Consider the following 26,388-nt stretch of genomic DNA (forward strand, 5'->3'; position numbering starts at 1 on the left):
CTTGCCCTATTTTAATAGTTTGTTGTTCTTTTTAATTCCTAGGCATTATATTCCTATTTACAAATTAGAATGATGAGCCTTTTGTCTGTGAAACTAGTAGAAAATAATTTTCCTAGTTTATCGGTTGGCTCTGTCAGTGGCGGGAGTGGGTTTTTAAAATTTGTTTCCCATGAAGAAGTTTTCAATTTTTAGGGCATCAAGTTTATTGAGCTTTTCTCTTATGGCTTTTGGATTTGGAGGTGTTAGGTATTCCCTACCCCAAGGCCACATGTTTTATTCTAGTGCTTTTTTTCTTTTTTTCCCCTTAAGTCTTTGATCCATTTGGGGGTCTGTGATCTGAGAGGTAAATCCAACTTTGTTTTTCAGTTGGCTGCCCAGTTATTCCAACACCAGTTATTGAAAAATTCATCTCCACTAAGTTTGTGATGCCGTCCTTATCATATACTCAGTTGTTATTTGGATGATACGTTACAATAGGATGAAATACCAGCACTACACTAACAAATGGGGATTAATTGGTGGATTACTTGGTACATTCATTTCCTTATGCAGCAAACATGTATTAAGTACTTAATAAATAACAATCATGATGTGCCAGGTCTTGGGGATATAAAGATGAGTTTGAAAGAATCAAAGTTTAGCTGGACAATGAATATAACCTCGATGTAGTGGAATGAGGGCACAGAGGGGCTGAGACAGACAGGGGTTGCTCCACACAGCATAGAGCGTTGAGCTGGCTTCGCCAGCGGGAGGGGAGGGCATTTAGGAAGAGAAGCACAGCACCCCGAGAGCCCGCAGTGTTGGGGGGGCTCAGAGTAGATCTCCACGGCCATATTTTGAGGCAGGAGACATGACTGGAGGTGAGACTAGAAGCGTAGTTAATGGAGACAGTCTCTCTGGCCTGAGTGAGTGTGGGATTAGAGCATGTCGTGCTGGGCACCTCCCCAGCTCCTCATCCCTCTAAAGACAAAGGGGAAAGCCTGAGAGGTCCAACATAAATGGAAGCCAACACTTGGTTGTGTTCTGCAGGTCGGTTGTTGAGTTTTGACGCCTGTTGCTTATTCTAGACGACTCCAAGCTCCCGAAGCCGAAGTCTCACTTTGCTCCCCCATGGAACACCCAATTCTGCATCTCCCTGTAGCCAGAGACACCTCGGTGCGGGGGCCCCCGGCGTGGTCACAATCACACATCACAAGTCGCCTGCTGCCGCCCGAAGAGCCAAGAGTCAGTATTCCGGCCAGCTTCATGAAGTCAGAGAGGTACGTCTTGTTCTTCTCCTAGGTTTAGTCTTCTGTGGGAGGTGAGGGCTGTGATGTTGCTCTGCCAGCTTCTCTTCCTTTGTACCGTCTTGACTGATGGAGAGAGAGGACCAGAAGCAAACCTCCCAGACACGGCCATGACAGTCCCTCCTGGTTTAAAAAAATAATTATTTCTGGGAATTCCCTGGCTGTCCAGTGGTTAGGCTCCACGCTTCCACTGCAGGGGGCATGGGTTGATACCTGGTCAGGGAAATAAGATCCCGCGTGAAAAAAAAAGATTAAAAAAATTATTTCTGTTTCTTGGGTTAAGTGAGTTTTAGGAGACCTCTGCCAGAGCTCAGAAAGCAGAGGACACCAGCCCATAGTAACACGGAAGGAGATGGAAGGGCCATTCGTTAAGGCCTCCATGCTCATAGCAGAGAAGAGAAAGAACAAAAAGACGGTAATTAGGAAATAATTGAGGGCATTTTGAAACTCAGGAAGTGGTGGACCTAAAGCTGGTTTCCCCTTTTCTGCTTCACTTCATGAAAGGCTTACCTGCTCTCACCATCACATATATACTCCAAGGAGGTGTGGGGCAGTGAAAAGAGCACTGTCCTTGGAAGCAGAAGACTCTGTCGCCTTAAAGCTTGGAACCCAAGTTTCTGCATCCATGAAATGGAAATAACACAGGCCCTACCAGCCTCTCAGGGGAGATTTGAGGATCACATATGTTAGTGGACATGAAAGCCCTTCCACTGGGTGTGCCTTAGGGGTTATGCTTTGTTTTTACTTTTGATTCACTGGGAGGTCATCAGTTTGGGGCTCCCAGGTCCTTAGTATTCGTATCATCCTTTGCGACTGTTGCCAAGAACAGACTGTATAATATCGCTTATATGTGGAATCTAGAAAAATGGTACAGATGAACTTATTTGCAAAGCAGAAATAGAGACACAAATGTAGAGAACAAACGTATGGATACCAAGGGGGGAAGGAGGGGTGGGATGAATTGGGAGATTGGGATTGACATACATACACTACTATGTATAAAATAGATAACTAATGAGGACCTACTGCACAGCACAGGGAACTCTACTCAATGCTCTGTGGTGACCTAAATGGGAAGGAAATCCAAAAGGAGGGGATATATGTATACATATAGCTGATTCACTTTGCTGTACAGCAGAAACTAACACAACATTGCAAAGCAACTATACTCCAATAAAAATTAATTAAAAATTTTAATTTAATTTAAATAAAAAAAAGATTGTATAAAATAAATGATCTTCATGTTAGTTTTCTAACTTGTGTTGAGTGCTGAGGCTTTTTGCCCTGCAGCTGACTTGTGTAGGCACCAGCTTGTCCTCTTAAAGAAGTAGCAGAGTCCTTACTCCGTGTCAATCAGGAGAATGGGGCTCCCAGAATAGGGTCTTGCTATGGCTTGAATCAGCATGCATCTTGTTTTATTTTATTTTATTTTTTTTTTTTGCGGTACGTGGGCCTCTCACTGTTGTGGCCTCTCCCGTTGCGGAGCACAGGCTCCGGATGCGCAGGCTCAGCGGCCATGGCTCACGGGCCCAGCCGCTCCGTGGCATGTGGGATCTTCCCGGACCGGGGCACGAACCCATGTCCCCTGCATCAGCAGGCGGACTCTCAACCACTGTGCCACCAGGGAAGCCCGCTTGTTTTATTTTCTAAATGTCGCGAGCCAAGTAGTGCTGTGTCAGTCGGCTATCTTGTTCTAATTCTGGCCCAGGACAGAAAATCTGAAATCTGCTGACTCAGATCAGTAGATGCATATGAAAGACATTTTTGGATATAGATTTACACATGCATATACTCTTTATTGCCTGATAAAGAAAAGGTACAGAGTCGGATGCTCCCTTTGAGATAGTCACCCTGATGTGAAAAAAAAAAAACAAACCCAAAAACTGTTTGGCTGTGAGCTTAATTTCGCTACCTTGGATGATATATGAGCAGTGATTGTGGTGCACATGTGTATATGGCTTTTCGCTTGTCATGGTACCTTTTCAAAAAGCTATATTATGGAAAAACTTTGAATGTACACAAAGCAGAATAGAATAATGGTCCCCATCACCCAACTTAAGTAATTCCAACCCTCTGTTGTTCTTTTTTCATCTATTTTCCCCCATCCCTTTCTTTGGGGTGAGTTGAGTATTTTAAGGAAATCTTAAATATTTTATCATTGCCAGTAAATGTTTCAATATATATCCAACAGATAAGGACTTTAAAAAAAAAAACAGGAAAACCGCAATACCATCATGTCGCTGTTATGTAAACCTCATTGCATATATTTTTTGCAAGTACTTTAGAGACTTTAACCTTAAAAAAAAAAAAGCGAAGAGTAAGTTCATGGTATTTTGGAAATTCTTTTAATTCTAACGAATCTCTGATAGACTTACTGTTCTAAGTGTTGATAGGAGGCCTGGTACCTATGAAAACAAAAGGAGGAGGGGGGTGCTTGTGTTTAGTGAGCAGTGGCCCAAATAAAAGTTGGGAGATCTGGCTTAACTTTTAGTAGCATTTGATTTCATATAATGCCAAGATCTGTTCTACATCCATTTTTAAGAATTCAAGTTTTTAAAAGGATAAGAGTATGTTCTTTGGGTATGTCTGTATAAAAACGTTTAATCGTATGACATATATAATGCAGAAGAAATCTACAGAAGATCAGAATAACCCATGACCCTACCTCCCTTCACATAACCACTGTTAACCTTTCAATAAATTTACTTCTTTTTTTTTTTTTTTTTTTTTTTGCGGTACGCGGGCCTCTCACTGTTGTGGCCTCTCCCGCCGTGGGGCACAGGCTCCGGACGCGCAGCCCCAGCAGCCATGGCCCACGGGCCCAGCCGCTCTGCGGCACCTGGGATGCTCCCGGACCGGGGCATGAACCCGTCTCCCCTGCACCGGCAGGCGGACTCTCAACCACTGTGCCACCAGGGAAGCCCTACTTCTTTTTTTTAAACTATATTTTGTGAGATTCCAAAGAGAGAAATACTCATTTTCTTTTTTTACTTTATTATTTTTTAAAAATTGAAGTATAATTGATTTACAATGTTGCATTAGTTTCAGGTGAATTAACTTCTTTTTTTAATATATAAGTTACATATGTAGATATGTAAAAATTCTATAGTATAATCTAAACTTTGTAAATGACTTTTTGCTTTATCATATTGTTTTCTCTCCATTTTCCATCAATGGTGGGAAATATTGAAATTTCCCAGGGAGTTTTCATTATATGACAAATAACTAGGTGACATAACTCCATAGCTGTTTTGGTTTGGTTGTTGTACTCCAGGGCAACAACCAGGTATCTTCTTCAGGTGATTGCTTTTGTTTGTGATGACGTTCCTTGCTGAAAATTAATTGTAAGTGAGCTTGTCGAGATATATACAAACACTGGCAGTTGAGGGTTGCAGGGTGGTGGACATCTTGAAGAGAAGGCAGAAGTTTTGATTCACAAATTTCATGCCCAGCTTCCCTCCTGACTGAAGAAGGGTGACTGTTTTGTGACATCTGTCCTTTTATGATATGGACCAGTCCACCTTGGGAACTGAGAAAAATTCATCCTGACCAGAAAGTTCTTCAGTTTTAAAAGTCTATTAATCTCAAAGTATAAAGGCACCTCAGCTTTTGAATGCCACTGTATTTATTTATAAAATAACTAGAAGAAAATGGAATAGGGTTTTTAATCCAACCGTACAGGGAAGATAAACTTATGGCCACTGAAGCAAGGTAGAAAATCATCGTCCTCAAGACAGATGTGCTGGAATATCTGAAGAACAAAAGAAAAATAGCCCAGCCACAGGCAACAGAATCGATATTAAATGGAATGCCACAGCATGGGTGAAGATAGTGAGACAGTTTAAAAGATTAATTGGTTATTATCCAAAATATAAAGAATTGAGATCCCAAAGGTCAGTACCCAAAGTCATCTCTGGAAGTGGCAAGGAGAGATGAATATAGAAAATTCAAGACGTGATATCATCGTGAAGAACAGGTGTATCCTCCTTAGCAAATCAAGAAATGGAAATCACGACTACTTCATCTATCAGATTACCAGAAATAATTGCAGGTTACGGTGGTAAGAAATATTGGCAGTGCTGCATATTTTCTTTTTGCTACAGTCTGGTGATATATAATAAGAACTAAATATAAAACAAAGCTCTTCATTGCCATTGACCCGTAAATTCCCTGTTGGGAACTATATTCTGAGGAAATCCATGGAATTGGGGGTAGAGGAGGAAAGTTAATCTGGGTTAAGGTGTTCATACTAGTAAAGTGAAAGATTCAACACAGAGCGTTCTGGGAATGACTGAATAAACAGTAATACACTTAACATGCTGAATTACTATATAGCAATTCAAGATAAAAGTCTTGTAAGTATCATTTCTACTTGGACATATGTATATAAAATAAGAAAATCAGAATAGAGAGTATTGTACACACATTGGCCCATATGTCCATATTAATAAAGTCCAGAAAGTGTTTAAAAGAGGTGGTTCCAGAATTTTGGATTTTACTTGCGTTTAAAATTTAGAAATAGAATTTTCAGAGAACTTAGTGTTGCAGATTTAAAAATTTGCCTGGTACGGATGTTTTTAAAGCGCAGTGACAAACTGTGGTTACCACCAAGTCATAAAAGCACATTTAATCCCCCCGCCCCCGCCAAGGCATATAATCTTAGAATAAAGGGCCATTTATTGCATTGAATAAGTTTAGTTTTATGAAAACCATACTGCATTTCCCTTGTTTTTAATTTTTTATCTTATATTGGAAGAATGTTCATCATGGATTGATTCTGGCCTATGAATCTGTGTTTTTAACCACTGATTAACACTGATTTTTTTTTTTTTTTTTTTGCGGTACACGGGCCTCTCACTGTTATGGCCTCTCCCGTTGTGGAGCACAGGCTCCAGACGCGCAGGCTCAGCGGCCATGGCTCACGGGCCCAGCCGCTCCACGGCACGTGGTATCTTCCCGGACCAGGGCACGAACCCGTGTCCCCTGCATCGGCAGGTGGACTCGCAACCACTGCGCCACCAGGGAAGCCCAACACTGAATTTTTTAACTGTCTCACGCTTATGCCCCACTGTCCACAGGGTAAAGTTTGCACTCTTCAGTGTGGCAAACAAGGCCTTCTGAAGTCTGCCCATCTCTGCCTCTCTGTCTGGCTGCCTGGCCTCAGCCCTCCTCCTCCCCACCCTGCACTTCCCGCCTCCCTCTGTTGGGAGGTACATTGTGCAATAGAACTTTCTGCCACCATGGAAATGTTCTATCACTTTGCGCCCCACTCCCCAGGGAGCCGTTGCTTACATGAGGCTAATGAGCTCTTGAAATGTGTGGGCCTGAAGTGAAATGTACTTTAATGAACACTGCATGTGAAAGTGCCTGTGAGATTTCAAAGATAGTACCCCAAAAAGGTAAAATGTGTCATGAATAATGTCTTAATACTCATGGCAGGTGGAAGTGAACATCTTTTCTATATGTTAGGTTAAATTAAGTATATTAAAATTAACTTCATCTGTTCCTTTTTATCTTTTTAAGTGTGCCTACCAGGAAATTTAAAATTACATATGTGCCTCCCATTAGTGGCACTGCAATTGTTTTATAAATAGAATCGAATATATTTTATTTTTATTTATTTATTTTAAAATATTTATTTATTTATTTGGCTGCGCTGGGTCTTAGTTGCAGCACGCGGGATCTTCGTTGCTGCCTTTGGGTTCTTTAGTTGCGGCATGCGGGATCTAGTTCCCTGACCAGGGATTGGACTCGGGCCCCCTGCATTGGGAGCATGGAGTCTAACCACTGGACCATCAAGGAAACCCCGAATCTAATATATTAAAAAAAAATCAATTTGAGCCCCTAGCTGTTTAAGCATTTGAGGATTGAAATGTGTGGTATTCACTTGTATTCTAACTTTTACACTTTTAGTGGCATAACAGGTTTTAACGTTATTTAATGTTATTTAAATGGACACAAGTTCAATTGGTACAGGTACAGTGTAATTTTTATAAAATTCCTGTTCACTAGATGCTTTCTGAAAATATACACCCCTCATACCTGTTTATATGTGTGTGCTGTGTGTGTGTGTGTACACACCTGCATACATGAATTGAAGAGCTTAAAGTAGGAAAGTCAGAGGTTTCTTCCTTTCCTAATTTCATTGCTGTTTCCCAGGAGTGGCTACTGAGGAAATGATCTGAGTGTCTGCACACATGACAGCACATGTCTGTGCACAGAGCTGTGTGTATGTGTGGGACTATTTGTGGTCTCCAACAGGTTTTAACTATTTTCTTCCTGAGATTAGAGTTAAGAAAATTCTCTAAAGAGAGTCCCTACTAAAATTTTTCTCTAAGTCCAAATATGGTAACAGGCATGGGCATAATAAATATTTCAGCAACACAGTAAGCTTTGTAGAGCCCGGGTTCTTCTGGCTTTGACCAAATAATTTTTTGTAGCTGTGACATTTGAGACTTAAATACACTTAATTCAGTAGGGAGACTTTGGACTCTGTAGCTTGATGACAGAAAAGGTCATGTTATTGCATTGTAATAGGTGTGGGTGAAGCATAAATGTAGATTTAATTAAGCATTCAATGATCATTTATTGACAAATAGCAATTATCCTTCTGTTAACTTTTTAAAATTGTTAGATAGCCTGCTTCCGGCCACATCACATCACGTACCTTTTTATTTTTTGGCCGTGCTGTGCGGCATGCGGGGTCTTAGTTCCCCGACCAGGGATCGAACCCGTACCCCGTGCATTGGAAGCGCGGAGTCTTAACCACTGGACCACCAGGGAAGTCCGCAGGCCACATACCCATTTGAAGAGAGGGCTGTGTGCTGCCCTGGTGTATAATGGGTAGATAAACTGTATTGTGGCCATGTCCTTTAATATGGTTTTAAATAAACCTTTCACAGAGTATAATGTGTGGAGGAAAGTGTGTTTATGTGGTTCCAGCTGTGTGAATTTATATGTATGTTTCTTCACTTAATGCACTGTCATGTTTACTTAATGCACATATAAGGAGAGATGCTTTAAGGAGGTGCGACCTTTTTTTTTTTTTTTTTTTTGGTACGCGGGCTTCTCACTGTCGTGGCCTCTTCCGTTGCGGAGCGGGCGCGCAGGCTCAGCGGCCATGGCTCACGGGCCCAGCCTCTCCGCGGCACGTGGGATCCTCCCGGAACGGGGCACGAACCCTCGTCCCCTGCATGGGCAGGCGGACTCTCAACCACTGCGCCACCAGGGAAGCCCGCGGTGCCATCTTTATAAATGATACTGATTCAGTATTCTCCCTTCAGGACGGTTTGGTTTGATTCTGGTACTCGCGGCTGTAGTGAATGCCTGGTTAGAAACCTTGATTCATGTATACAGCCTTAGCTATGGAAGCAGTAGCTGTCAGTACCCTAACGAATTTTATTAGTGGATCAGTGTTAAGGTAGTGGTCAGTACCGGCAGCACTGAATACAGCCCATCCTATCACCAGGGAAACCGCATTTAGGGTATAAAGTGCATTTATCCTTTGTGTAAACAGAATAATTATTTTTAAAATGTCCCAAATTAATTCTCTTGTGTACTTTTTGGATAAATGATGACCAGTAACCCTCAAGTACATTGGAGTGGCGATTTGCAATCTCTCAAAATATGTCAGCCCCAGACTTCAGTTTTCGTTTCAAAATTCAGTTTTCCAAATGTTTTTAAAGCAGTAGAGTATTATTTTCAAATAAAAATATTATAGAGCCCTACTATATAAAAACAGTGCCTTATTAGTGCAGATTTACTTTAGAAGGTGGAATGGGCATTTACTGATTGATTCCAGGTTGACTTGGAATAGTATTTATGACCACCATTGTGATCTCTTCGTTTCTGTATCCATGCAATTTGAAACAAACATTTGGTGGTGCATGGAACCTCTTGGAGATCCTCTGAGAACCCAGTTTGAGAGTCACTGGATTTTGGCATTAGCAGTATTTCAGGTGAATAACAACAATAGCAAAGTAGTGAGGTCATGTCCCCTGTCAACCTCCAACTTGCTGTCTCTCAAATTGCTGCCCTGGGGGAAGGAAGCTCTGCCTGCTTAGGGCACCGCTGGGGGCATGCGGAAGGTGGGAGAGGCTGAGGGTGGAATTAACCACAAAAGGACTAACTGCCTGGTCTCCCGGAAAGCTGGGGTTGCTCACAGCTTTCTGTTCCTCACCTTGGTTGAATGATAGGTTCTGGCCTTGCTGGTTATAATTCTAATCCCTCTTTTCCCACTTTTATCCCAACTCTTCCCAGAATTCCTTTCTTACCCTCAGTTGCTTCTCTTGCTAGGCTTGTTTTTCTTTCATTATTCTGTTACATTTGGAAATGAGGCGTTTATTTGTTTAATGTCTGAGCCCTTTTGTCCATCAAGAGTTTTTTTTCTTAAAACCTCTTTATTTCTCAACCTTTAGCACAGTACCTGGCACGTAGTAGGTTCTCAATAAAAATTGGAGTAAATGAGTGATTTTTCATGAAGGGGATCATAGCCTTTGGGAAACACTTCTCTGCAGATTTGGCTAAAAGCTTTTGGTGAGGAAGGGGTTTCTTGCCCTGTAGCATATTTTTAGGAGAGTTATGGTCCCAAAACAGAAGCAGTGGGGTTCTTGGGCCCAGCTGTATTATGTATTTACAGTGGGCCGCCTTCCACTCTGCCCCAGACATGCTTAAGTCTTTCTTTTCTTAGTTCCTGGTACACTTTATATCTACCTATATTTTTAGCAAATATGTCTTTATGTTATAATTATCTTTAAAAATCTCCCTACTAGTGTGTAAACTTCTTCCCCAAAGGCATGGATTCATTAATAACAATAGCGACTGTTACATGAACAATAATATTTCATACTTGTTGGGGTCTTACTGTGACCCACGTACTGTGCTCAGCTTTACTTGTGTGATCCTCAGGTCAGCCCTGCAAGGCAGATATTATTATTGTTATCTGTTTTACAGATGGGAAACTGAGGCATAGAGAGGTTAAGGCAAAGAGAGGCATATCAGCCAGGGTTCCACCAGAAAAACATATGCAGCGGAAGATGTATGTGAAGAGATGTTTTGCAAGGACTTGGCTTATGTGCAGTTGTGGGGCCTGCCTCTCAGCTATGCTGGGAGTTGTGCAAAAGATGAGATTCCTGATGCATCGTCAGTCTATACAGGAGATACTAGGATTCATGCCTGGGAGTATAGTGATTTCTCTGGGCAACCCCTACCCCTGTCACTAGTGATTAAAAAAAGGGGGCGGTTGAGTGGTTAATGATGACCAGCCTATTGAGTTTTGTGCCATGTGACTCTACCATCCTGAACCAAGCTGTCAGACCAGCTGTTGCTGCCTTGTCCTCTAGCCCGGCCTTTGGACTCGAGGTGGTCTTAAGTGGGAACTCTATAAAGAGATTACTTGCCCCTTTAGAGTGTGAATGGGAAGCACACAGATGCCAAGTGCTGGAGAAGAAGCAGTTAGTGGAGAAATGAACTGCTGTCAGCAGAGTGTAAGCAGCTAAGTCCCGAACTGGTGGATCCCAGAGGTTACCATTGTATTAGTCAGCAGGCTTCAGGGAAACAGAACCAATAAGGTTGGGGGTGGGGCAAGGGAGAAGGTTTATTTTAAGGAATTGGTTCGTGTGAGTGTGGAGGCTGGCACGTCCAATAGGTAGGCTGTAGGGTGGTCAGGCAGGCTGGAGACCCAGGGAAGAGCCAGGGCCACGGTTCACGTCTGAAGGCTGTCTACCAGCAGAACTTCCTCGTGCTTGGAGGAGGTCAGTCTTTTGTTCTATACAGGCCGTTGGCTGATTGGATGAGACCCACCCACAATACAGAAGGCAATCTTCTCTGCTCAGAGTCTACCAACTTAAATGTTAATCTCATCCAAAGGCAACCTCATAGAAACATCCAGAATAATATTTGTCCAAATACCTGGGCATCATGGCCCAGCCGAGTTGACACATAAAATTAACCATCACAGGCACCCTAGACTGTTGTATTCCCCCTGTAGCCTTCCTGTATGTGTCTGCCCTTGTTTCTGGAAAGCTCACAGGGCTTGACTGTCTTCAGTCAAACCAGGCTCGGGTCCAGTGCTGGCCTCTGATGTGGGCTTGGAATGATGTGTGCAGCCCTGGCTCTTGTCCAGGGACTGGATAATCTAGGTGGTTGGTTAAACTAACATGAAAATTATTTGGTGCTACAGTGGTTAATGGCAGTAGGAATTCACTGGAAAGTGAGGCCAGTGTGGGCTGGCCATCCCTCCACATGAACCCGTACCCTTTGGGCTCCACAAGTCACTGGGACCCCTGGAAAAATCAGACCCCTGGATTATTAGACTGTTGCTGAGAAAAATGATATATATGGTGAGGGAACCTGTTTGCCTCTCTCTGGCTCACAGAAAATTCATGGTTCAGACACCTTTGAAGCGTTACACTCAGAAGGAAGCTAAGTGGCAGATTATTTTACAGTCACTTTTCTGTGACAGAAAAGACTAATGCATGTTTTTACCCTAGGTGGCAACTTAATACAAGGAACCTTCCTATCAGTGCCCTCGGGCCAAGAGATAATAACGTATTTTGGATGTTGACAAGGAGGGAAGTTAGACAAGTTCGTCCTTTGGCGCTCAAGCCACCCTTGGAACTTGTGTCTTATGATCTGATTCTTGGTGATTTTTGCAGAGGATGTTGTTTTGTTCCTAGTGGCTCATAGTAGCATTTCAGGATAAGACAGGGATCCTTCCTCATTTAAAACCCAGTCATCTTGGTCTGTTTCCAGCAGAGGCACTATTCCTCTCTCCCACTCACACTGGATGTTTGGGCACAGCAGACTTGCAGGTGAATTACAGCATTCCCTTAACTACCCACCTTCCTTAGCCACCTCTTTGCCCCCCTGCTGGGACCATGATCATTTTCCATTGCTTTGATCCGAGTTTTCTCTAGTTCATTTTTAAGGTGTAGCATCTTTTGCTTCTATTATACTTTTGTGTTAGAGATTGAGCAGCATAAACAGCCCTGATTGAAAAATCAAAGCCCGGTTGGACTTTGATTCCTTTTTCTACCAGGGCAAGCAGTTTGCAAATGGCTGTGAACAGGTCACAGTCAGGGAGTAGAAAAAAACTTCTGAAGTTTTCTAAAAGCGACAGAAGACAATTCACAAGTGTCTTTAAAGAGGATACAAAGGAAACCAGGAGAGAAGCAGTTGATTTCCAGTGAAAAATCAAAGGATATTACATGGTGCCACAGAATTCCTATTAACCTTAATCTATTACTGTATTTCTTGACTTCTTTTTTTTAAATAAGAACTGTGTCATTAATGGGCATCACTATTTTATATGAAGTTCTGTTTTTGTACGAAAAAGCATGTTCATGTCTGGAAATGTGTACTAGATGCTTGGAGTCTCCGCTAACCAGGCTTAAGGCATATGTGTGCCTATGAAGCTTATAGGACTGTAGTCCAGTTTTCTGCAAACATACTTGATCACCCACCCTTGTCAAAAAATGTATGCCTCCCATTAGATATGTATTTATTTACGAAGTATTACATCTAAAACTGATTTGATATTTTATGAACATTAATCAAATATATAGAAACAGAAAGAAATAGATTAAAAAAACAATAAACAGCCCTGATTATCTATTGCTGTATCACAAAGCAGCCTCTAACCTGACAGCGTGAAACTACAACAATCCTCACTTTTGTTCAGGAATCGGCCATGTGGGCAGGTGTATTAGTATGACGTGGCCTCACACTGAGGGTGTCTGGGGTCCTTGGGGAATCCTCTGTCTGGGACAGGCCGGGCTCCTCCCTGTCTTTGCGTCCAAACAGGCCCTCCAGCTCGGTGGCTTCCGACTTCTTAGGTGGCAGCTCAGGACTCAGGGCAAGTGTCCTGGGAACAGGAAGTGAACGTTGCTGGTTTCTTGAAACCTGGGCCTTAAATTGGCACTTTGTCACTCATATTTTAGGGCTCACAGAACACAGATTTAGGGGGAGGGGACAGAGACCCTGCCCCCTTGATGGGAGCAATAGCTAAAACCATTTTTCGTCTACCAAATAAGCCATTTATGTGTTCTATGTATATTACTGTAACCGAAATAGCCACATATCTGTTTCTTGCTCCTTTGCTTCCAGAATTTAGATCCTGTATTAGTTTCCCAGGGATGCTACAACCAAGTACCCCAAACTGGGTGACTTAAAACACATACATTTATTGTCTCACAAACTGGAGACTGGAAGTCTGAAATCATGGTGTCTGCAAGGTTGGCTCCTTCTGGAGCCTCTGAGGGAGCCTGTAATTCCGTGCCGGTCTCCCGGCTTTGGTGGTTGCCAGCAATCCTTGGCTTGTAGGTGCATCCTTCCACTTTCTGGCTCCTTCATCCTGTGGCCTTCTCCCCACGTCTCTACCTCTTTCCCCCTCTTATAAGGCTACTAGTTATTGAATTTATGGTCCACCCTAGTCCAGCATGACCTCATCTTAACTAATTACAGTTGCAAAGACCCTATCTCCAAATAAGGTCACATTCTGAGGTTCCAGTGGACTTGAATTTTGAGGAGCACCATTGAACTCAGTACAGAAGACCCCCATGAAGTTAAGCTCTTTTATGTCACAACACTTGAAGACTATTCTTCCATTTGTCAATGTGTGATAGTGATTTCGTACAAAGAGTTGTCTATATGGGCTTTAAGCTCTTGGGTTTGTTTTTCAACATGGCAGGCCTGGCTTGGAACCATAGTTCTCTTGACCTCACATATGGGGTGCCTGGGATAGGTCTGGGCCAGGTGGAGTTTGTCAGGCCCCGGGCAAAAGTTGCCTTGCCCCTGGGGTTCTTGCCTGTGCCATGAAGTGAGGGGAGGCTTTGAGGGTAGGATGGCTGATGGGACCAGGCTCTGTTGGAGATTCCGGCTCCGGCTTATTGAAGCCTTGGACAGTGGCAAGGCCCAGCATGTGTGCTCAGGGCGTTCCTTCTTTGTCCTGATTCTTCATGCGGACAGTGGGGTTCAGTACGTACATGCATCCCTACTGCAGGGAGCTCACGCCTATCAGATGCTAATGTGTGTCTTCTGCATCCTGGCACTGTCAGATGGGTTTCATTCCCACTGTACAGATGAGGACACGAGGCCTCAAGGGCCCAGCCGTGTGCTCAGCTCCTTCAGAGAAGCAGCTGTGCCAGAATTGGGGCCCACGGAAGCCTCATCCTGGAGCCCTCCCGCAGCCAGGCACACAGAGTCATCTGCGCATGCTCCTTGGCGCCGCCCACAGCCTTGGAATCATGCCTGTGTTTCTACTTAGCGACAGGGCAGGTATAGCGCTCACAGCACCTAGACAGCTTGGCTCAGATACCTTCTTTTACGTGTCATTCCCAGCTTACAGTTGGTGCTAAAGGCAACGACAGGAAGTTTGAATTTTTGTAGCTTTGAGGTATATTAACACTTTGTCCCACATGTCATTTCATAGAGAAAAAAACTGCCTGTGTAGGTGATAAGTAAGTGGTATAGGCTGTGGGGCTGGTGGACAGCCTTGTGAGGGCGTGGGTCTCTGTTCTGGGCCCGTGAGCTGCTCTGTGACCCTTGGGTGGGTTATCTGACCTTTGCCCCCACCTGTGAAATGAACGCACCAGGCTGGGTCGCCAGCTCAAAGATGCTTTGGTCGTTTATAAATCAGAACTCGATGTCACAGTGAAAAGGACATGATAGGATTTCTTTCTGAAGGTTGTTCATCCCTCTATTTTACTTTCATTCTTTGATGTCTACTCTCCCCAGTGCAAGAATATAGTCTTAAAATAGGTCTGTGAAGAAACATTTCTGTATTTTCATTTACAGAGAAATTCCTTATATAATATATTCTTTATTCCTTGTATTGGAGAGATCCAATGTAAAACATATGTGATTTACACAGGTTGTCCACAAGGGATGAAATAAGAATCCTAAAAGTAAACAAAAACTTCTGCCCTATATTTAGGGAGAAAAAAAAAAGAAATTACATCATTTTAGTACAAATTTTTATCTCCAACATAAATATAATTGTCCTTCTGACATGCTATTGGGTAAATGTTTTTTTTTTTTTTTTTTTGCCTGTTGTGTAAACTGTTCCAAACATACCTCAGAATAAACATCTATCAGCTTAACACTCAGGAGATGAGAAGGTAAGGTGAAGATTTCTCACTGGCAGAGAAATTATCACAGGAAGCCATGTTATTTAGAATTTACTAACATTGGGGCACGTAAATCACAGCAATAATACTTCATAATTACACGGCACCTTTCATTTGAGATTCTAGAGAGAATTTACAGACCAAGTTGGGAGCTGTGACAGTCGTGTTAAACTTTGTGCTTGGAAGGAACTGATAGATATAATTCAAGAACCAGAATCTAGATACCAGGGAAGGTGCTCTCCAGCCCTGCCAATGGGGAGGTGAGCCAGGTATTGAGTTGTGTTGGTTATAATAATCTTGCCACTTGAGATTGGCAGTTATCTACTTTTGTTCAGAGGTAACTTCCATGTTAACTCTATTTTGTTAAACAGATTAGAGTTTTGAATTGCTAGTAAGTACACAGGAGATCAGAAGGGACCTGTGTGTCTGTGGAGATGGGTGTTGGCCATCCGTTGACAAAGGGCTTTCTTTCTTTTTTTTTCTTAAATTAAAGTATAGTTGATTTACAACGTTGTGTTAACTTCTGCTGTACAGCAAAGTGATTCAGTTATACATATATATATATATATATATATACACACATTCTTTTTGATATTCTTTTCCATTATGTTTATCACAGGGTATTGAATATAGTTCCCTGTGCTATACAGGAGGACCTTGTTGTTTATCCATTCTATATACTAAAAGCTTACATCTGCTAACCCCAGCCTCCCACTCCATCCCTCCCCCAACTCCCTCCCCCTCGGCAATCACAAGTTTGTTCTCTATGTCTGTGAGTCTGTTTCTGTTTCATAGATAGGTTCATTTATGCCATGTTTTAGATTCCACATATAAGTGATATCATATGGTATCTGTCTTTTCTCTTTCTGACTTACTTCACTTAGTATGATCATCTCTAGGTCCATCCATGTTGCTGCAAATGGCATCATTTCATTCTTTTTTTATGGCTGCGTAGCATTCCATTGTACCACATCCACATCCATTCATCTGTCGATGGACATTTACATTGTTTCCATGTCTTGGCTATTGTGAATAGTGCTGCTAGGAATATAGGGGTGCGTGTATCTTTTCGAAAAGATAGAGTTTTGCCGGGATATATGCCCAGGAGTGGGATTGCTGGGTCATATGGCAACTCTATTATCAGTTTTCTGAGGAACCTCCATGCTGTTTTCCACAGTTGCTGCACCCATTACATTCCCACCAACAGTGCAGGAGGGTTCAACAAAGGGCTTCCTGCCTCCCCTTTACCAGCCTGCTGCCCTGACCAAAGGCAGCCGCCGCCATTAGCCTCTTGTGTGCTCTATACATGTGTCGGCATGTATGTTTTATGTACCTGTACGTATATGTATAAAATATTCTTATTTTTAAAACAATAGTCTTGTTTTAAAAAACACCAACTGTAGTGTATTATACACATTGGTATGTACTTGTTATATTCTGTTATGAACTTTGCTTCTTTCTCTTGGAAATGGCTCCTTGTCGATCACATAAGAATTCTTTCTCTGTTTGATATCAACAGAGTGCTCTTCTGTACAGATAAACCATGGTACGCTTCAAGACTCCTCTCTTTCAGAACTGCTACGGGCCAAAATTCCATGTGTGATCTTTTGGGCTGTGCACAGGCAATTACGAGGGCTTTACCTGGCAGACCTCATAAGGAAAGCTGCCCTCCTGGGACCAGACTGGATGTGGGATCTGGAGGGAGTTACAGTCCCATGCTCTTCCGTGCGTCTGCATTGCTAGCCTTGGCGCCTCTCTCCGAGGCCTCGTTATCCAAGGGCCCTGGCCAAGACCCTTCCCCGGCACCTCTGCTGACATCTTGTGAGAGGAGGGGGCTCAAAGACACTTTTCTCCACTCTCAGTCCTCAGTACTTTCCCCTTTGTAGCCCTCTCCCCTCTCCCTCGTCAGCGAGAGGATCGCCTCCCTGTCACACCCACCCATAGATCTGACCCTCCCTCACCTTCTGCTGTTTCGTAGGGGAAAATGACACCTTTTCCCTGTTCTGCCTCTTGCTTACACAGTAGTCCTTCTGTATCAGCAGGAGATTGGGTCCAGGACCTGCTGCAGATACCAAAATCTGTGGATGCTTACGGCCCTTGGTTGGCCCTCGGTATTCGCGGGTTCCGCATCCGTGGCTTCACCCAACCACGCGTGGAGTACTATTTACGATCTGCTGTTGGTTGAATCTGCAGATGGGGAGGCAGTACTATCACAGTAAGTAAATAAAGGCTTAATTGTTAGTTTCAGTTTGGCTTCTTGTCCTAATTGACGTCCTCCTCACCAGGCAACTCAAGCTCTTGACACTTTTAAGGAACAATTTACAGTATTTCTGATTTTTTACTGTTATAAACAACACTGTAAGGCAGCGGTCCCCAACCTTTTTGGCACCAGGGACCGGTTTCGTGGAGGACAATTTTTCCATGGACTGGGGCGGGGAGGAATGGTTTCAGGATGATTCAAGCACATTACATTTACTGTGCACTTTATTTCTATTATTATTACATTGTAATATATAATGAAATAATTATTCAGCTCACCATAATGCAGAATCAGTGGGGGCCCTGAGCTTGTTTTCACTTGCCACTCACTGATAGGGTTTTGATATGAGTCTGCAAGCAATTGATTTATTATGGTCTCTGTGCAGTCAGACCTCTCTGCTAATGATAATCTGTATCTGCAGCCGCTCCCCAGCACTAGCATCACCGCCTCAGCTCCACCTCAGGTCATCAGGCATTAGATTTTCATAAGGAACACGCAACCTAGATCCCTCGCGTGCACAGTTCACAGTAGCGTTCGTGCTCCTATGAGAATCTGATGCCACCACTGATCTGACAGGAGGCGGAGCTCGGGTGGTAATGCGAGTGATGGGGAACAGCTGTAAATACAGATGAAGCTTCACTTGCTTGCCCGCCATTCACCTCCTGCTGTGTGGCCCGGTTCCTAACAGGCCATGGACTGCTACCAGTCTGTGGCCCGGGGGTTGGGGACCCCTGCTATAGGGAATATCTGTGCCTGTGTGCTGTTTAATAAAAGGAAGGATTGTGGATGGAGAATTGCTTGATGGAACCATTTATACAACCCCCAGTGATGTTAGGGAGAGGAAGTTTCTCTACACCTTTGTGGACTCCCTGGGTTTTCAAACCTTTTGCATTTGCCATTTGGCTAGAAGGAAAACGGTATCTCAGAATTTTAATGTTATTTTAAGTGAGGCTGAGTATCATTTCATATTTATAAGAGTGGTTCATGTTTTTTGCCCATTTTTGTTTAGTAGGTATTCCTTATTTTGTTGATTTCTAGGAGTTTTTTTATATATTAAGGAGATTCACCTTTCCTAACTTGTCAGTTGTCCTTTATTTAGGGTGTTTTATTCTGTGTTGAAATTTTTTATTTTTATGTGGTCAAGTTACCAATCTTTAAGGATTTGGAGTTCTGTATCATACATAATTAGAAAAGTTGTTTTCCACTCCAGTATTATTTAAAAAGCACCCATATTTAAAAAAATGTTATAGTTTCATTTTTTAAACAGCATTATTGAAATATATTCCATACCATAAAATTCACTCATTTTAAGTTTTTTTTGTCTTTTTTAACAGCTTTATTGAGATATAATTCATATACTATATAATTTGCCAATTTAAGGTATAAAAATCAGTGACTTTTAGTATATTCACAGATATGTGTAACCATCACCATAGTCATAGTCACATGCGCCTCGGCATGTGGGATATTCCCAGACCAGGGCTTGAACCCTTGTCCCCTGCATTGGCAGGCGGATTCTTAACCACTGCGCCACCAGGGAAGTCCCGCACATTTTGTTTTTACATTCATCAGCTGATGGACATTTGGGTTGTTTCCATATTTTGGCCATTATTAATAATGCTACTGTAAACATTTATGTACAAGTTTTTGTGTGGACATATGCTTTCATTTCTCTTGGGTATATACCTAGGAGTAGAATTGTTGGGTCATGTGGTAATGACTCATTTGAAGTTTACAGTTCAATGAGGTTTAGCGAATCTTTATAGTTGTGCAGTATGGCCACCGTCCAGCTTTAGAACACTTCCATTGCTGTTTTATTTTTATGTTTTAAGTATTTCAAAAATTTGTTCTGTTTTTGTATTTGAATTTTTGTTTGATATGGAATTTATTTGGTGCACAGAGTGAGAACAGCATCCATTTGCATTTTTTTCTTTGTGCCTATTTATTTTTCCAACACCGTTTATGGAATAGTCCATAATTTTTCTACTGATACGGCAGTGCCACCTAAACTGCATACTAAGTTAAGTGTTTGGGTCTGTCTCTGTTCTTTCTTTTCTTTCTTGTTGATTTGTCAGCCTGTTAATGTGCCAGGACTATAATATTTTATGTACTGCCACTTTAGAATATGCTTTAGTATCTGATGAGGCCAGCACACCTTAGCCACATTTTATTTCAGCCATTCCTGGATGATTGTTTCCGTAAGAACTTTAGAAACAGCTTGTTTAATTTTTAAAAACTCCACGGCCGCCATCACCTTATGGGCTTTTTTATTAGGCTTGCATTAAAGTTATACATTCCTTGAGAATTGATATCTGAATGATATCCTTTTCAAGAATCAGGGCATAGTTATTCATCTTTCACCTCACTTCAGCATTCTTTTGTGTCCCTCAGGAGAATTAAAGTAACATTTTTTTGGCCTCTTAGCTTGTGGGATCTCAGTTCCCCAACCAGGGATCGAGCCCCGGCCCTTGGCAGTGAAAGGGTGGAGTCCTAACCACTGGACTGCCGGGGAATTCCCCCTACATGGTCCTTTTAATTGCTGAGTATCTTGTCCCTTTTATTGCTACTGCAAATGGATTTTTTTCATTTATATTTTATAACTGATTGGGCGACTTGATTCGGTGGCTTGTAAATAAGGAGGCTGTTTTCTGTGGGTTGAATTTATTCCCAGAAATCTAAATACCTTGTGTCATTTTGTTTGTTGTAGTTTCTCTGTTGATCTTCTCTGGTTTTGCAGGTGTACAGTCTTATCTGTTACAAATAGTGATCATTCACCTCCTTCTTGATTTTTAAAATTTTTTTTTAATTAATTAAATTTATTTTTGTGTTGTCTGTGTTGGGTCTTCGTTGCTGTGCGCGGGCTTTCTCTAGTTGCGGCAAGCGGGGGCAACTCTTCGTTGCGGTGCGCAGGCTTCTCGTTGTGGTGGCTTCTCTTGTTGCGGAGTGCGGGCTCTAGGCGCGCGGGCTTCAGTAGTTGTGGCATGCAGGCTCAGTAGCTGTGGCTTGCGGGCTCTAGAACGCAGGCTCAGTAGTTGTGGCGCACGGGCTTAGTTGCTCCGTGGCCTGTGGGATCTTCCCGGGCCAGGGCTCGAACCTGTGTCCCCTGCATTAGCAGGCGGATTCTTAACCACTGTGCCACCAGGGATAATTGTGTTGGCTAGTGTATCCAGACAAATTTTTTTTAAAATTGTGGTATAGTTGATTTACATTATCATGTTAGTTTCAGGTATACAGCATGGTGATTCAGATATATACATATATATATATAAAATTTATTATTTTTCAGATTATTTTCCCTTATCGGTTATTACAAAATATTGAGTATAGTTCCCTGTGCTATACAGTAGGTCCTTATTGTTTATCTATTTTATATATAGTAGTGTGTATATGTTAATCCCAACCTCCTAATTTATCCCTAAACAAATTTAAATTGTAGTGGTTATGGTGATAGTTTGTGCCTTCGTCCTCATTTTATTCAGAATGCTTCTAGTTTCCCCATTAAGCATGAAATACATGTATATGTGTTATATATAAAGTATGTTATATATAATACATATATATTATAGAAAGCATATTATATGTAATATATATAATATGTATTATATAGTATATATCATATAATGTATGTATAAAATATATTTAAAAATGTATATATACATTAGGGCTTCCCTTGCGGCGCAGTGGTTGAGAGTCTGCCTGCCGCCCTGGACTGGGAGGATCCCACATGCCGCGGAGCGGCTGGGCCCGTGAGCCATGGCCGCTGAGCCTGCGCGTCCGGAGCCTGTGCTCCGCAACAGGAGAGGCCACAACAGTGAGAGGCCCGTGTACTGCAAAAAAAAAAAAAAAAAAAAAAAAATATATATATATATATATACACACACATTATTAAGAGCGTTTTAGAAATCTAGAAGAGATATTAATTTGCCCATTTGATCAATATTATTGCAGGTCTAAGATGTTCCAGGAAGGATTCTAGTTCTGAGGATATAGTAGGAAGTTAAACAGAGACAAAGCCTTTGTTGTCACGAAGGTCAAAGTCTAGTGGGACAGACAGGAAAGAAATCAAATAATTAATAAATGTCGGGTTCTATGAAGTCAAGCGAGGAGAGAGAGAGGGAATAATATGGTGAATTTAGTTAGGCCAGTCAGAAAGGGATTTAGAATTGTTTCAGGTGTCTTTTCATTAGCTTTATCTTTTTCTTTTTATTTAATTTGAAATTCTGGGTACACTTGCCCCCGTCCCAGTCTCTAGCATTTTCGCCGGGGCTCTGGGGACTTCAGAGCAAACCCAGCGCGAGTGATGTACCCTCTCAATCCACTGGTTGGTATTTGCTTGTGCTCAGCTTATTTCTAGGATACTGATTGTTTAAGAAATGAACTGAATTCGTTAGAGAGTGGGGTAATATGTCACTACATTCCGGGATCACAGTCTGCAAACTCCGCCACCCACAAGACCTCGGGGGCCCTGGAGCTTCCCTGGCCACCAGCCCTCCCGTGTTGCTCGGGCCGCTCCCAGGTGGCTTCTGTGTTCCCTCTCCTCTCCCTGCTGGCTGCTGGATGCCTACCTTTGCCTTTTCTCCTGGCTCCTCCCTCTTTCAACTTCCGGTCAGACCTGCTGGGATGACAGGAGTAAAATGGGAATGATTTTAGGCTTACAGGGTGAGTGTGGAATCTTGGCTATTTTTCTTCTCAGGGATCCAGCAGGCTGTAGGTGACTGATCCTGGGTGACACTAAGGTTATTGTAGCTAGTTGTTCATTTGACAAAATCAGAATAGAACTGTGGACTGTGGAACTGTCTTCATGCTATGTAATTCCACCCCCTTTTTAAATTGAGGTATAATTGACATATAACATTATATTAGTTTCAGGTGTACAGTATAGTAATTCCATATTTGTATTGTGAAATGATCACCACAATAAGTCTAGTTAACATCCGTCCCCATACATAATTACAAATTTTTTTTCTTATGGTGAGAACTTTTAAGATTTACCCTTTCAGCAACTTTCAAATATGCAAGACAGTATTATTAACTCTAGTCACCGGGTTGTACATTACATCTCCATGACTTATTTATTTTGTGACTCCAAGTTTGTACCTTTTGACCCCCTTCATCCATCCCCGCCCCACCGCCTTTAGCAACCACCAGTCTGTTCTCTGCATTTATGAGTGTTGGAGGATGGAGGGAATGAAAAGTGCCCACTGAACTGAGAAGGCATCTTGAGACAGAAGAATGAGGCAGGCAGCTCCATGTTATTAATAGACCAGTTTATTACAGGATAACTTACAGTGTGGGATCTGGATCAGGACAGCAACCTGGAAGCATTCGCAGCTGCATTCCACACCTCCGAGGGGACATTGGGACAGTTTTATAGTTAACCTAGGGTATGGGGGTGGGTGCTCAGAAACAGGACGTGCCTTCCTAAGTCAAGTTTATGAATGGGTAACTGGTTTCGTGGGTGCCTGGAATGTCAGTGAAGGTCTTCATCATTGTTTGGGGACTAACAGAGCATGGAGGCCACCTGGTCCTAATGATTATTAAACAATGTCTCTTAACTAGAAAGGCCCTGATGACAGAGAGGCGATTTACTGCACAGTACGGTCCTGGGTAGGGTCAGCGGGAGAACAGGAGGAGCTGCACGGGCCAAGATGGCGTCAGTTATGCTAACAGCCATACAATGAGCTTGGTGTGTTTTTTCCTTTCTTTAAGAATCCACATGTAAGTGAGATCATGTGGTACTTCTCTTTGTCTGTCTGATTTATTTCATTTAGCATAATGCCCTGTGTGATGTTCTTTATACAAAACGATAAGTTTATTAATGCATCATGATATCATGGCCCAGCATCTGTATTCTACTTCTTAAGTATTTTCCGTTTCTTAAATAATTTCATATTTCTTACAGAGTCCTCAGTGCCTGTGTCCTTGAGGCATTTGGTTCTAAATTCAGACAAACCATATCTCACTCACCACCTCCACCATCACTGCTCTGGTCCAAACCACCATCATCTTACCTTCTAACTCTCCCTTCTCCTGCCCTTGGCCCCCACCCGGTAGCCAGAGTGATCTTTTCATGGCCATGTCAGATCATGCAACTGTTGAAGAGCTGTGATGGATTTCCACTGTACCTACAGTAAAACCCCCTATCTGATCTGTGGCCCCAAGCTCTATATGTCCAGGTCCTTGGCTGTGTGTTTCCTCATTTCTCAGACCTTTTTCACCCTCCCCTTTCCTGGGTTCCAGCCGCCTGGCTGCTGCTGTTCCTGAGCCCAGACACCCCCCATTTCGGGGCTAAAAGCATGTAGGACTGAGCACTGGGTGATGGTGGGAGAATGAAGCATGCGAGGCAAGTTACAGTCACGTTGATTAATTTTCTTTCAGCTCATAACAAGAATCACTTCTGTATTTAGTTAGCACTGTGGGCTTCTGGAAAGGCACCCTATAGATGAGGGACCAGGGGACGTGGCCAGGTTTAGTAGGTACCTCTCTGGTGCGTACAGACCTCAGTCACATCCTCATGTGCAGAGAGAGTGAGCGAATCCCCAGAAAGGCTCAATGTCTGTCGTACTTTGGCTGATTGGGGATTTTGTTTGAAAGTTCATCTGAAAGGAGGAGTCTGAAATACCTTGCCTGAAATCACTTGCCTAGTTCACTTTTAAAGAGAATAGAAACCCATGCTGATTCATTTAAAGCATGAGTGAACGATGTCTTAAAGCTGAGAATGATTCAGCAGACCCTGTACACATTTTAGATTAAATAATAATAATTATTATTATTATGAATTTCGTCAGTGATGTAGAAAACCAGAAGGAAAGTTGGGCATGATAGTGGAGATGTTAAAGTCATCAGGCAGTAAGATGCTCCTCTGGGCATAGTTTGCTTGTTCGAATTAAAATCTGAATCATTCCACTGAGCAGACACACAAAGTGAGAACCTTGATCCTTTAAACAGCCCCAATAAATTGCAGAACACAGCAGATCAGGTAGTTGGGAAAGTGAAGTGTTATTAAAGTGGAATAACCTCTGAAACAGCTTCATTTAGATCACTAATGTTGCTGTTGATTGCTTTGGCAGTCAGCACTTTGAGTGTGGGTAGAATTGCCCTGAGTCCTTATGAAGTGCCTTCGGTGGGCTCTGTCCACCATGGGGTTGGGGTGCTTGCTGGGAAAATGGCAAGTAATTTGGGGGTAAATAATTCTGCTTGTTAAGATGAAGAGCTTCAAGGTGTGGTTTTTTTTTGGTTATTCGTTTTTTTTTTTTTTGCTCTTCTGTCCCAAAGTATGATTTCTAGTTAGTGGATCACAATTTGCTCTTTTGCTAATTGAAATGACCTCTCTGTTTACCCTAGAGGCTGAGACATTTGCTAATGAAGAACTTGAACTTGTCACTCAGTCCTACTGGCTTTGCATCTTGGCTCCTGACTTGCTGAGTAACCTTAGGCAGGGTCTTTAACCTCTTCCTGCCTCATTTTCCTAATCTGTATAATGGGGGTAATATCAGAATTATCAGGACCAAAAATCCATTATTTTGAGAGTATTGGGTTATAAACCTTAGAATAAAATAAGTATCCATGATTCGTGCTGCTGTAAATAAATAACTGAATAAACAAACAAATGGGGCAGAAGGAACAGCTCTTCCTTATGTAGAATTCCAATTAATAAATGCAGAAAGAATGAGCAATAGAAGATCACTACTGGGCACCATAATAATCATTGTTGCAGGCAAGAACTATCAAATTATACTAAAATTAGTGAAGGTATGATGAGAAACAGGATATTTCCATAATCTCAAATTATCTCCCCATAAGAGACTTAATAATTAAAAAGAAAAAATAGTACTTGATAGCAGAGTGACACAGCAGACACCACCGTGACTGAGTGATCAAAGTTAACATCACCAGTAATAAGATGTCCCGAACCCCCAAATATGATGCATTGAGAAGGCACAATGGCACGTCTGTGGTATTCTTGCCAAAAATGCATCTAATAACCTCACTGTAATCATTAGAAAACCAGAGGGACATTTTGAAAATAACTGGCCTGGACTTTTCAAAAGTATCACAGGTTAGAGGAAGTGAAGAGAGCTGTTGGCTAAATGCGATACGGGATCCCGGATCCTGGACCAGGAAAAAAGAACTGAATGGGAAAGCTGGTGAAATGCAAACAGGTGTGAAAATTCAGGTGCTAGCCATGTATCAGTGTGAATTTCCTAGCGTTGCTAATTGTGCTGCTTTTATGTAAAGTGTTAACCATAGGGGAAGCTTGGTGAAAGGTATATAGAAACTCTCTACAATTTTTGCAACTTTTCTGTAAGTCTAGAATTATTTCAAAATAACATGTTTTACAAAATCCATTATGCATGTGAAGCACCGGACAGAGTGTCTGAGGAAACACAACAGTGATTGCTGATGCTGCTTTTGGTTTGGAGGAAGGTGGTTACAGATGTTGCCGGTTCTGCCAGGGACTCAGCGTGGCTCTGTGACATGGAGAAAATGTCCTTCTGTTTTGTCATAGGGTTACAGGCTTGGGCTGTGGTGTCCCTTGACGTGGTGTCCCTTGTGATATCCCTTGGCTATCACTGACCCTCCCTGGAAAAGCTGAGGCCATCAGGCTGACCTTAGGCCAGCAGTGCCACTCTGCAAGAAGAAGGGCTATAGCTGGTCACTGGTCCAGTGGAGCTTTTCTTGAAAGCTGGGAGTGGGACCACCAGAACCTGCTTCC

The 26,388-nt window shown here is 42.4% G+C and overlaps 1 protein-coding gene across 9 annotated transcripts in view; it reads left to right on the forward strand.

Annotated features, from left to right (window-relative positions):
- The window catches only part of OSBPL10 (oxysterol binding protein like 10), a 375,388-nt gene that overhangs the window by 228,958 nt on the left and 120,042 nt on the right, over nt 1-26,388 (forward strand). For all 9 annotated transcript variants that reach the window (XM_060307431.1, XM_060307432.1, XM_060307436.1 and 6 more), the window contains one exon: nt 1,068-1,259. In XM_060307431.1, coding sequence (XP_060163414.1) covers nt 1,068-1,259 — 192 coding nt within the window. The remainder of the gene's footprint in view (nt 1-1,067; nt 1,260-26,388) is intronic.

This window comes from Globicephala melas, chromosome 11, assembly GCF_963455315.2.
Source record: "Globicephala melas chromosome 11, mGloMel1.2, whole genome shotgun sequence".
Lineage (NCBI taxonomy): Eukaryota > Metazoa > Chordata > Mammalia > Artiodactyla > Delphinidae > Globicephala > Globicephala melas.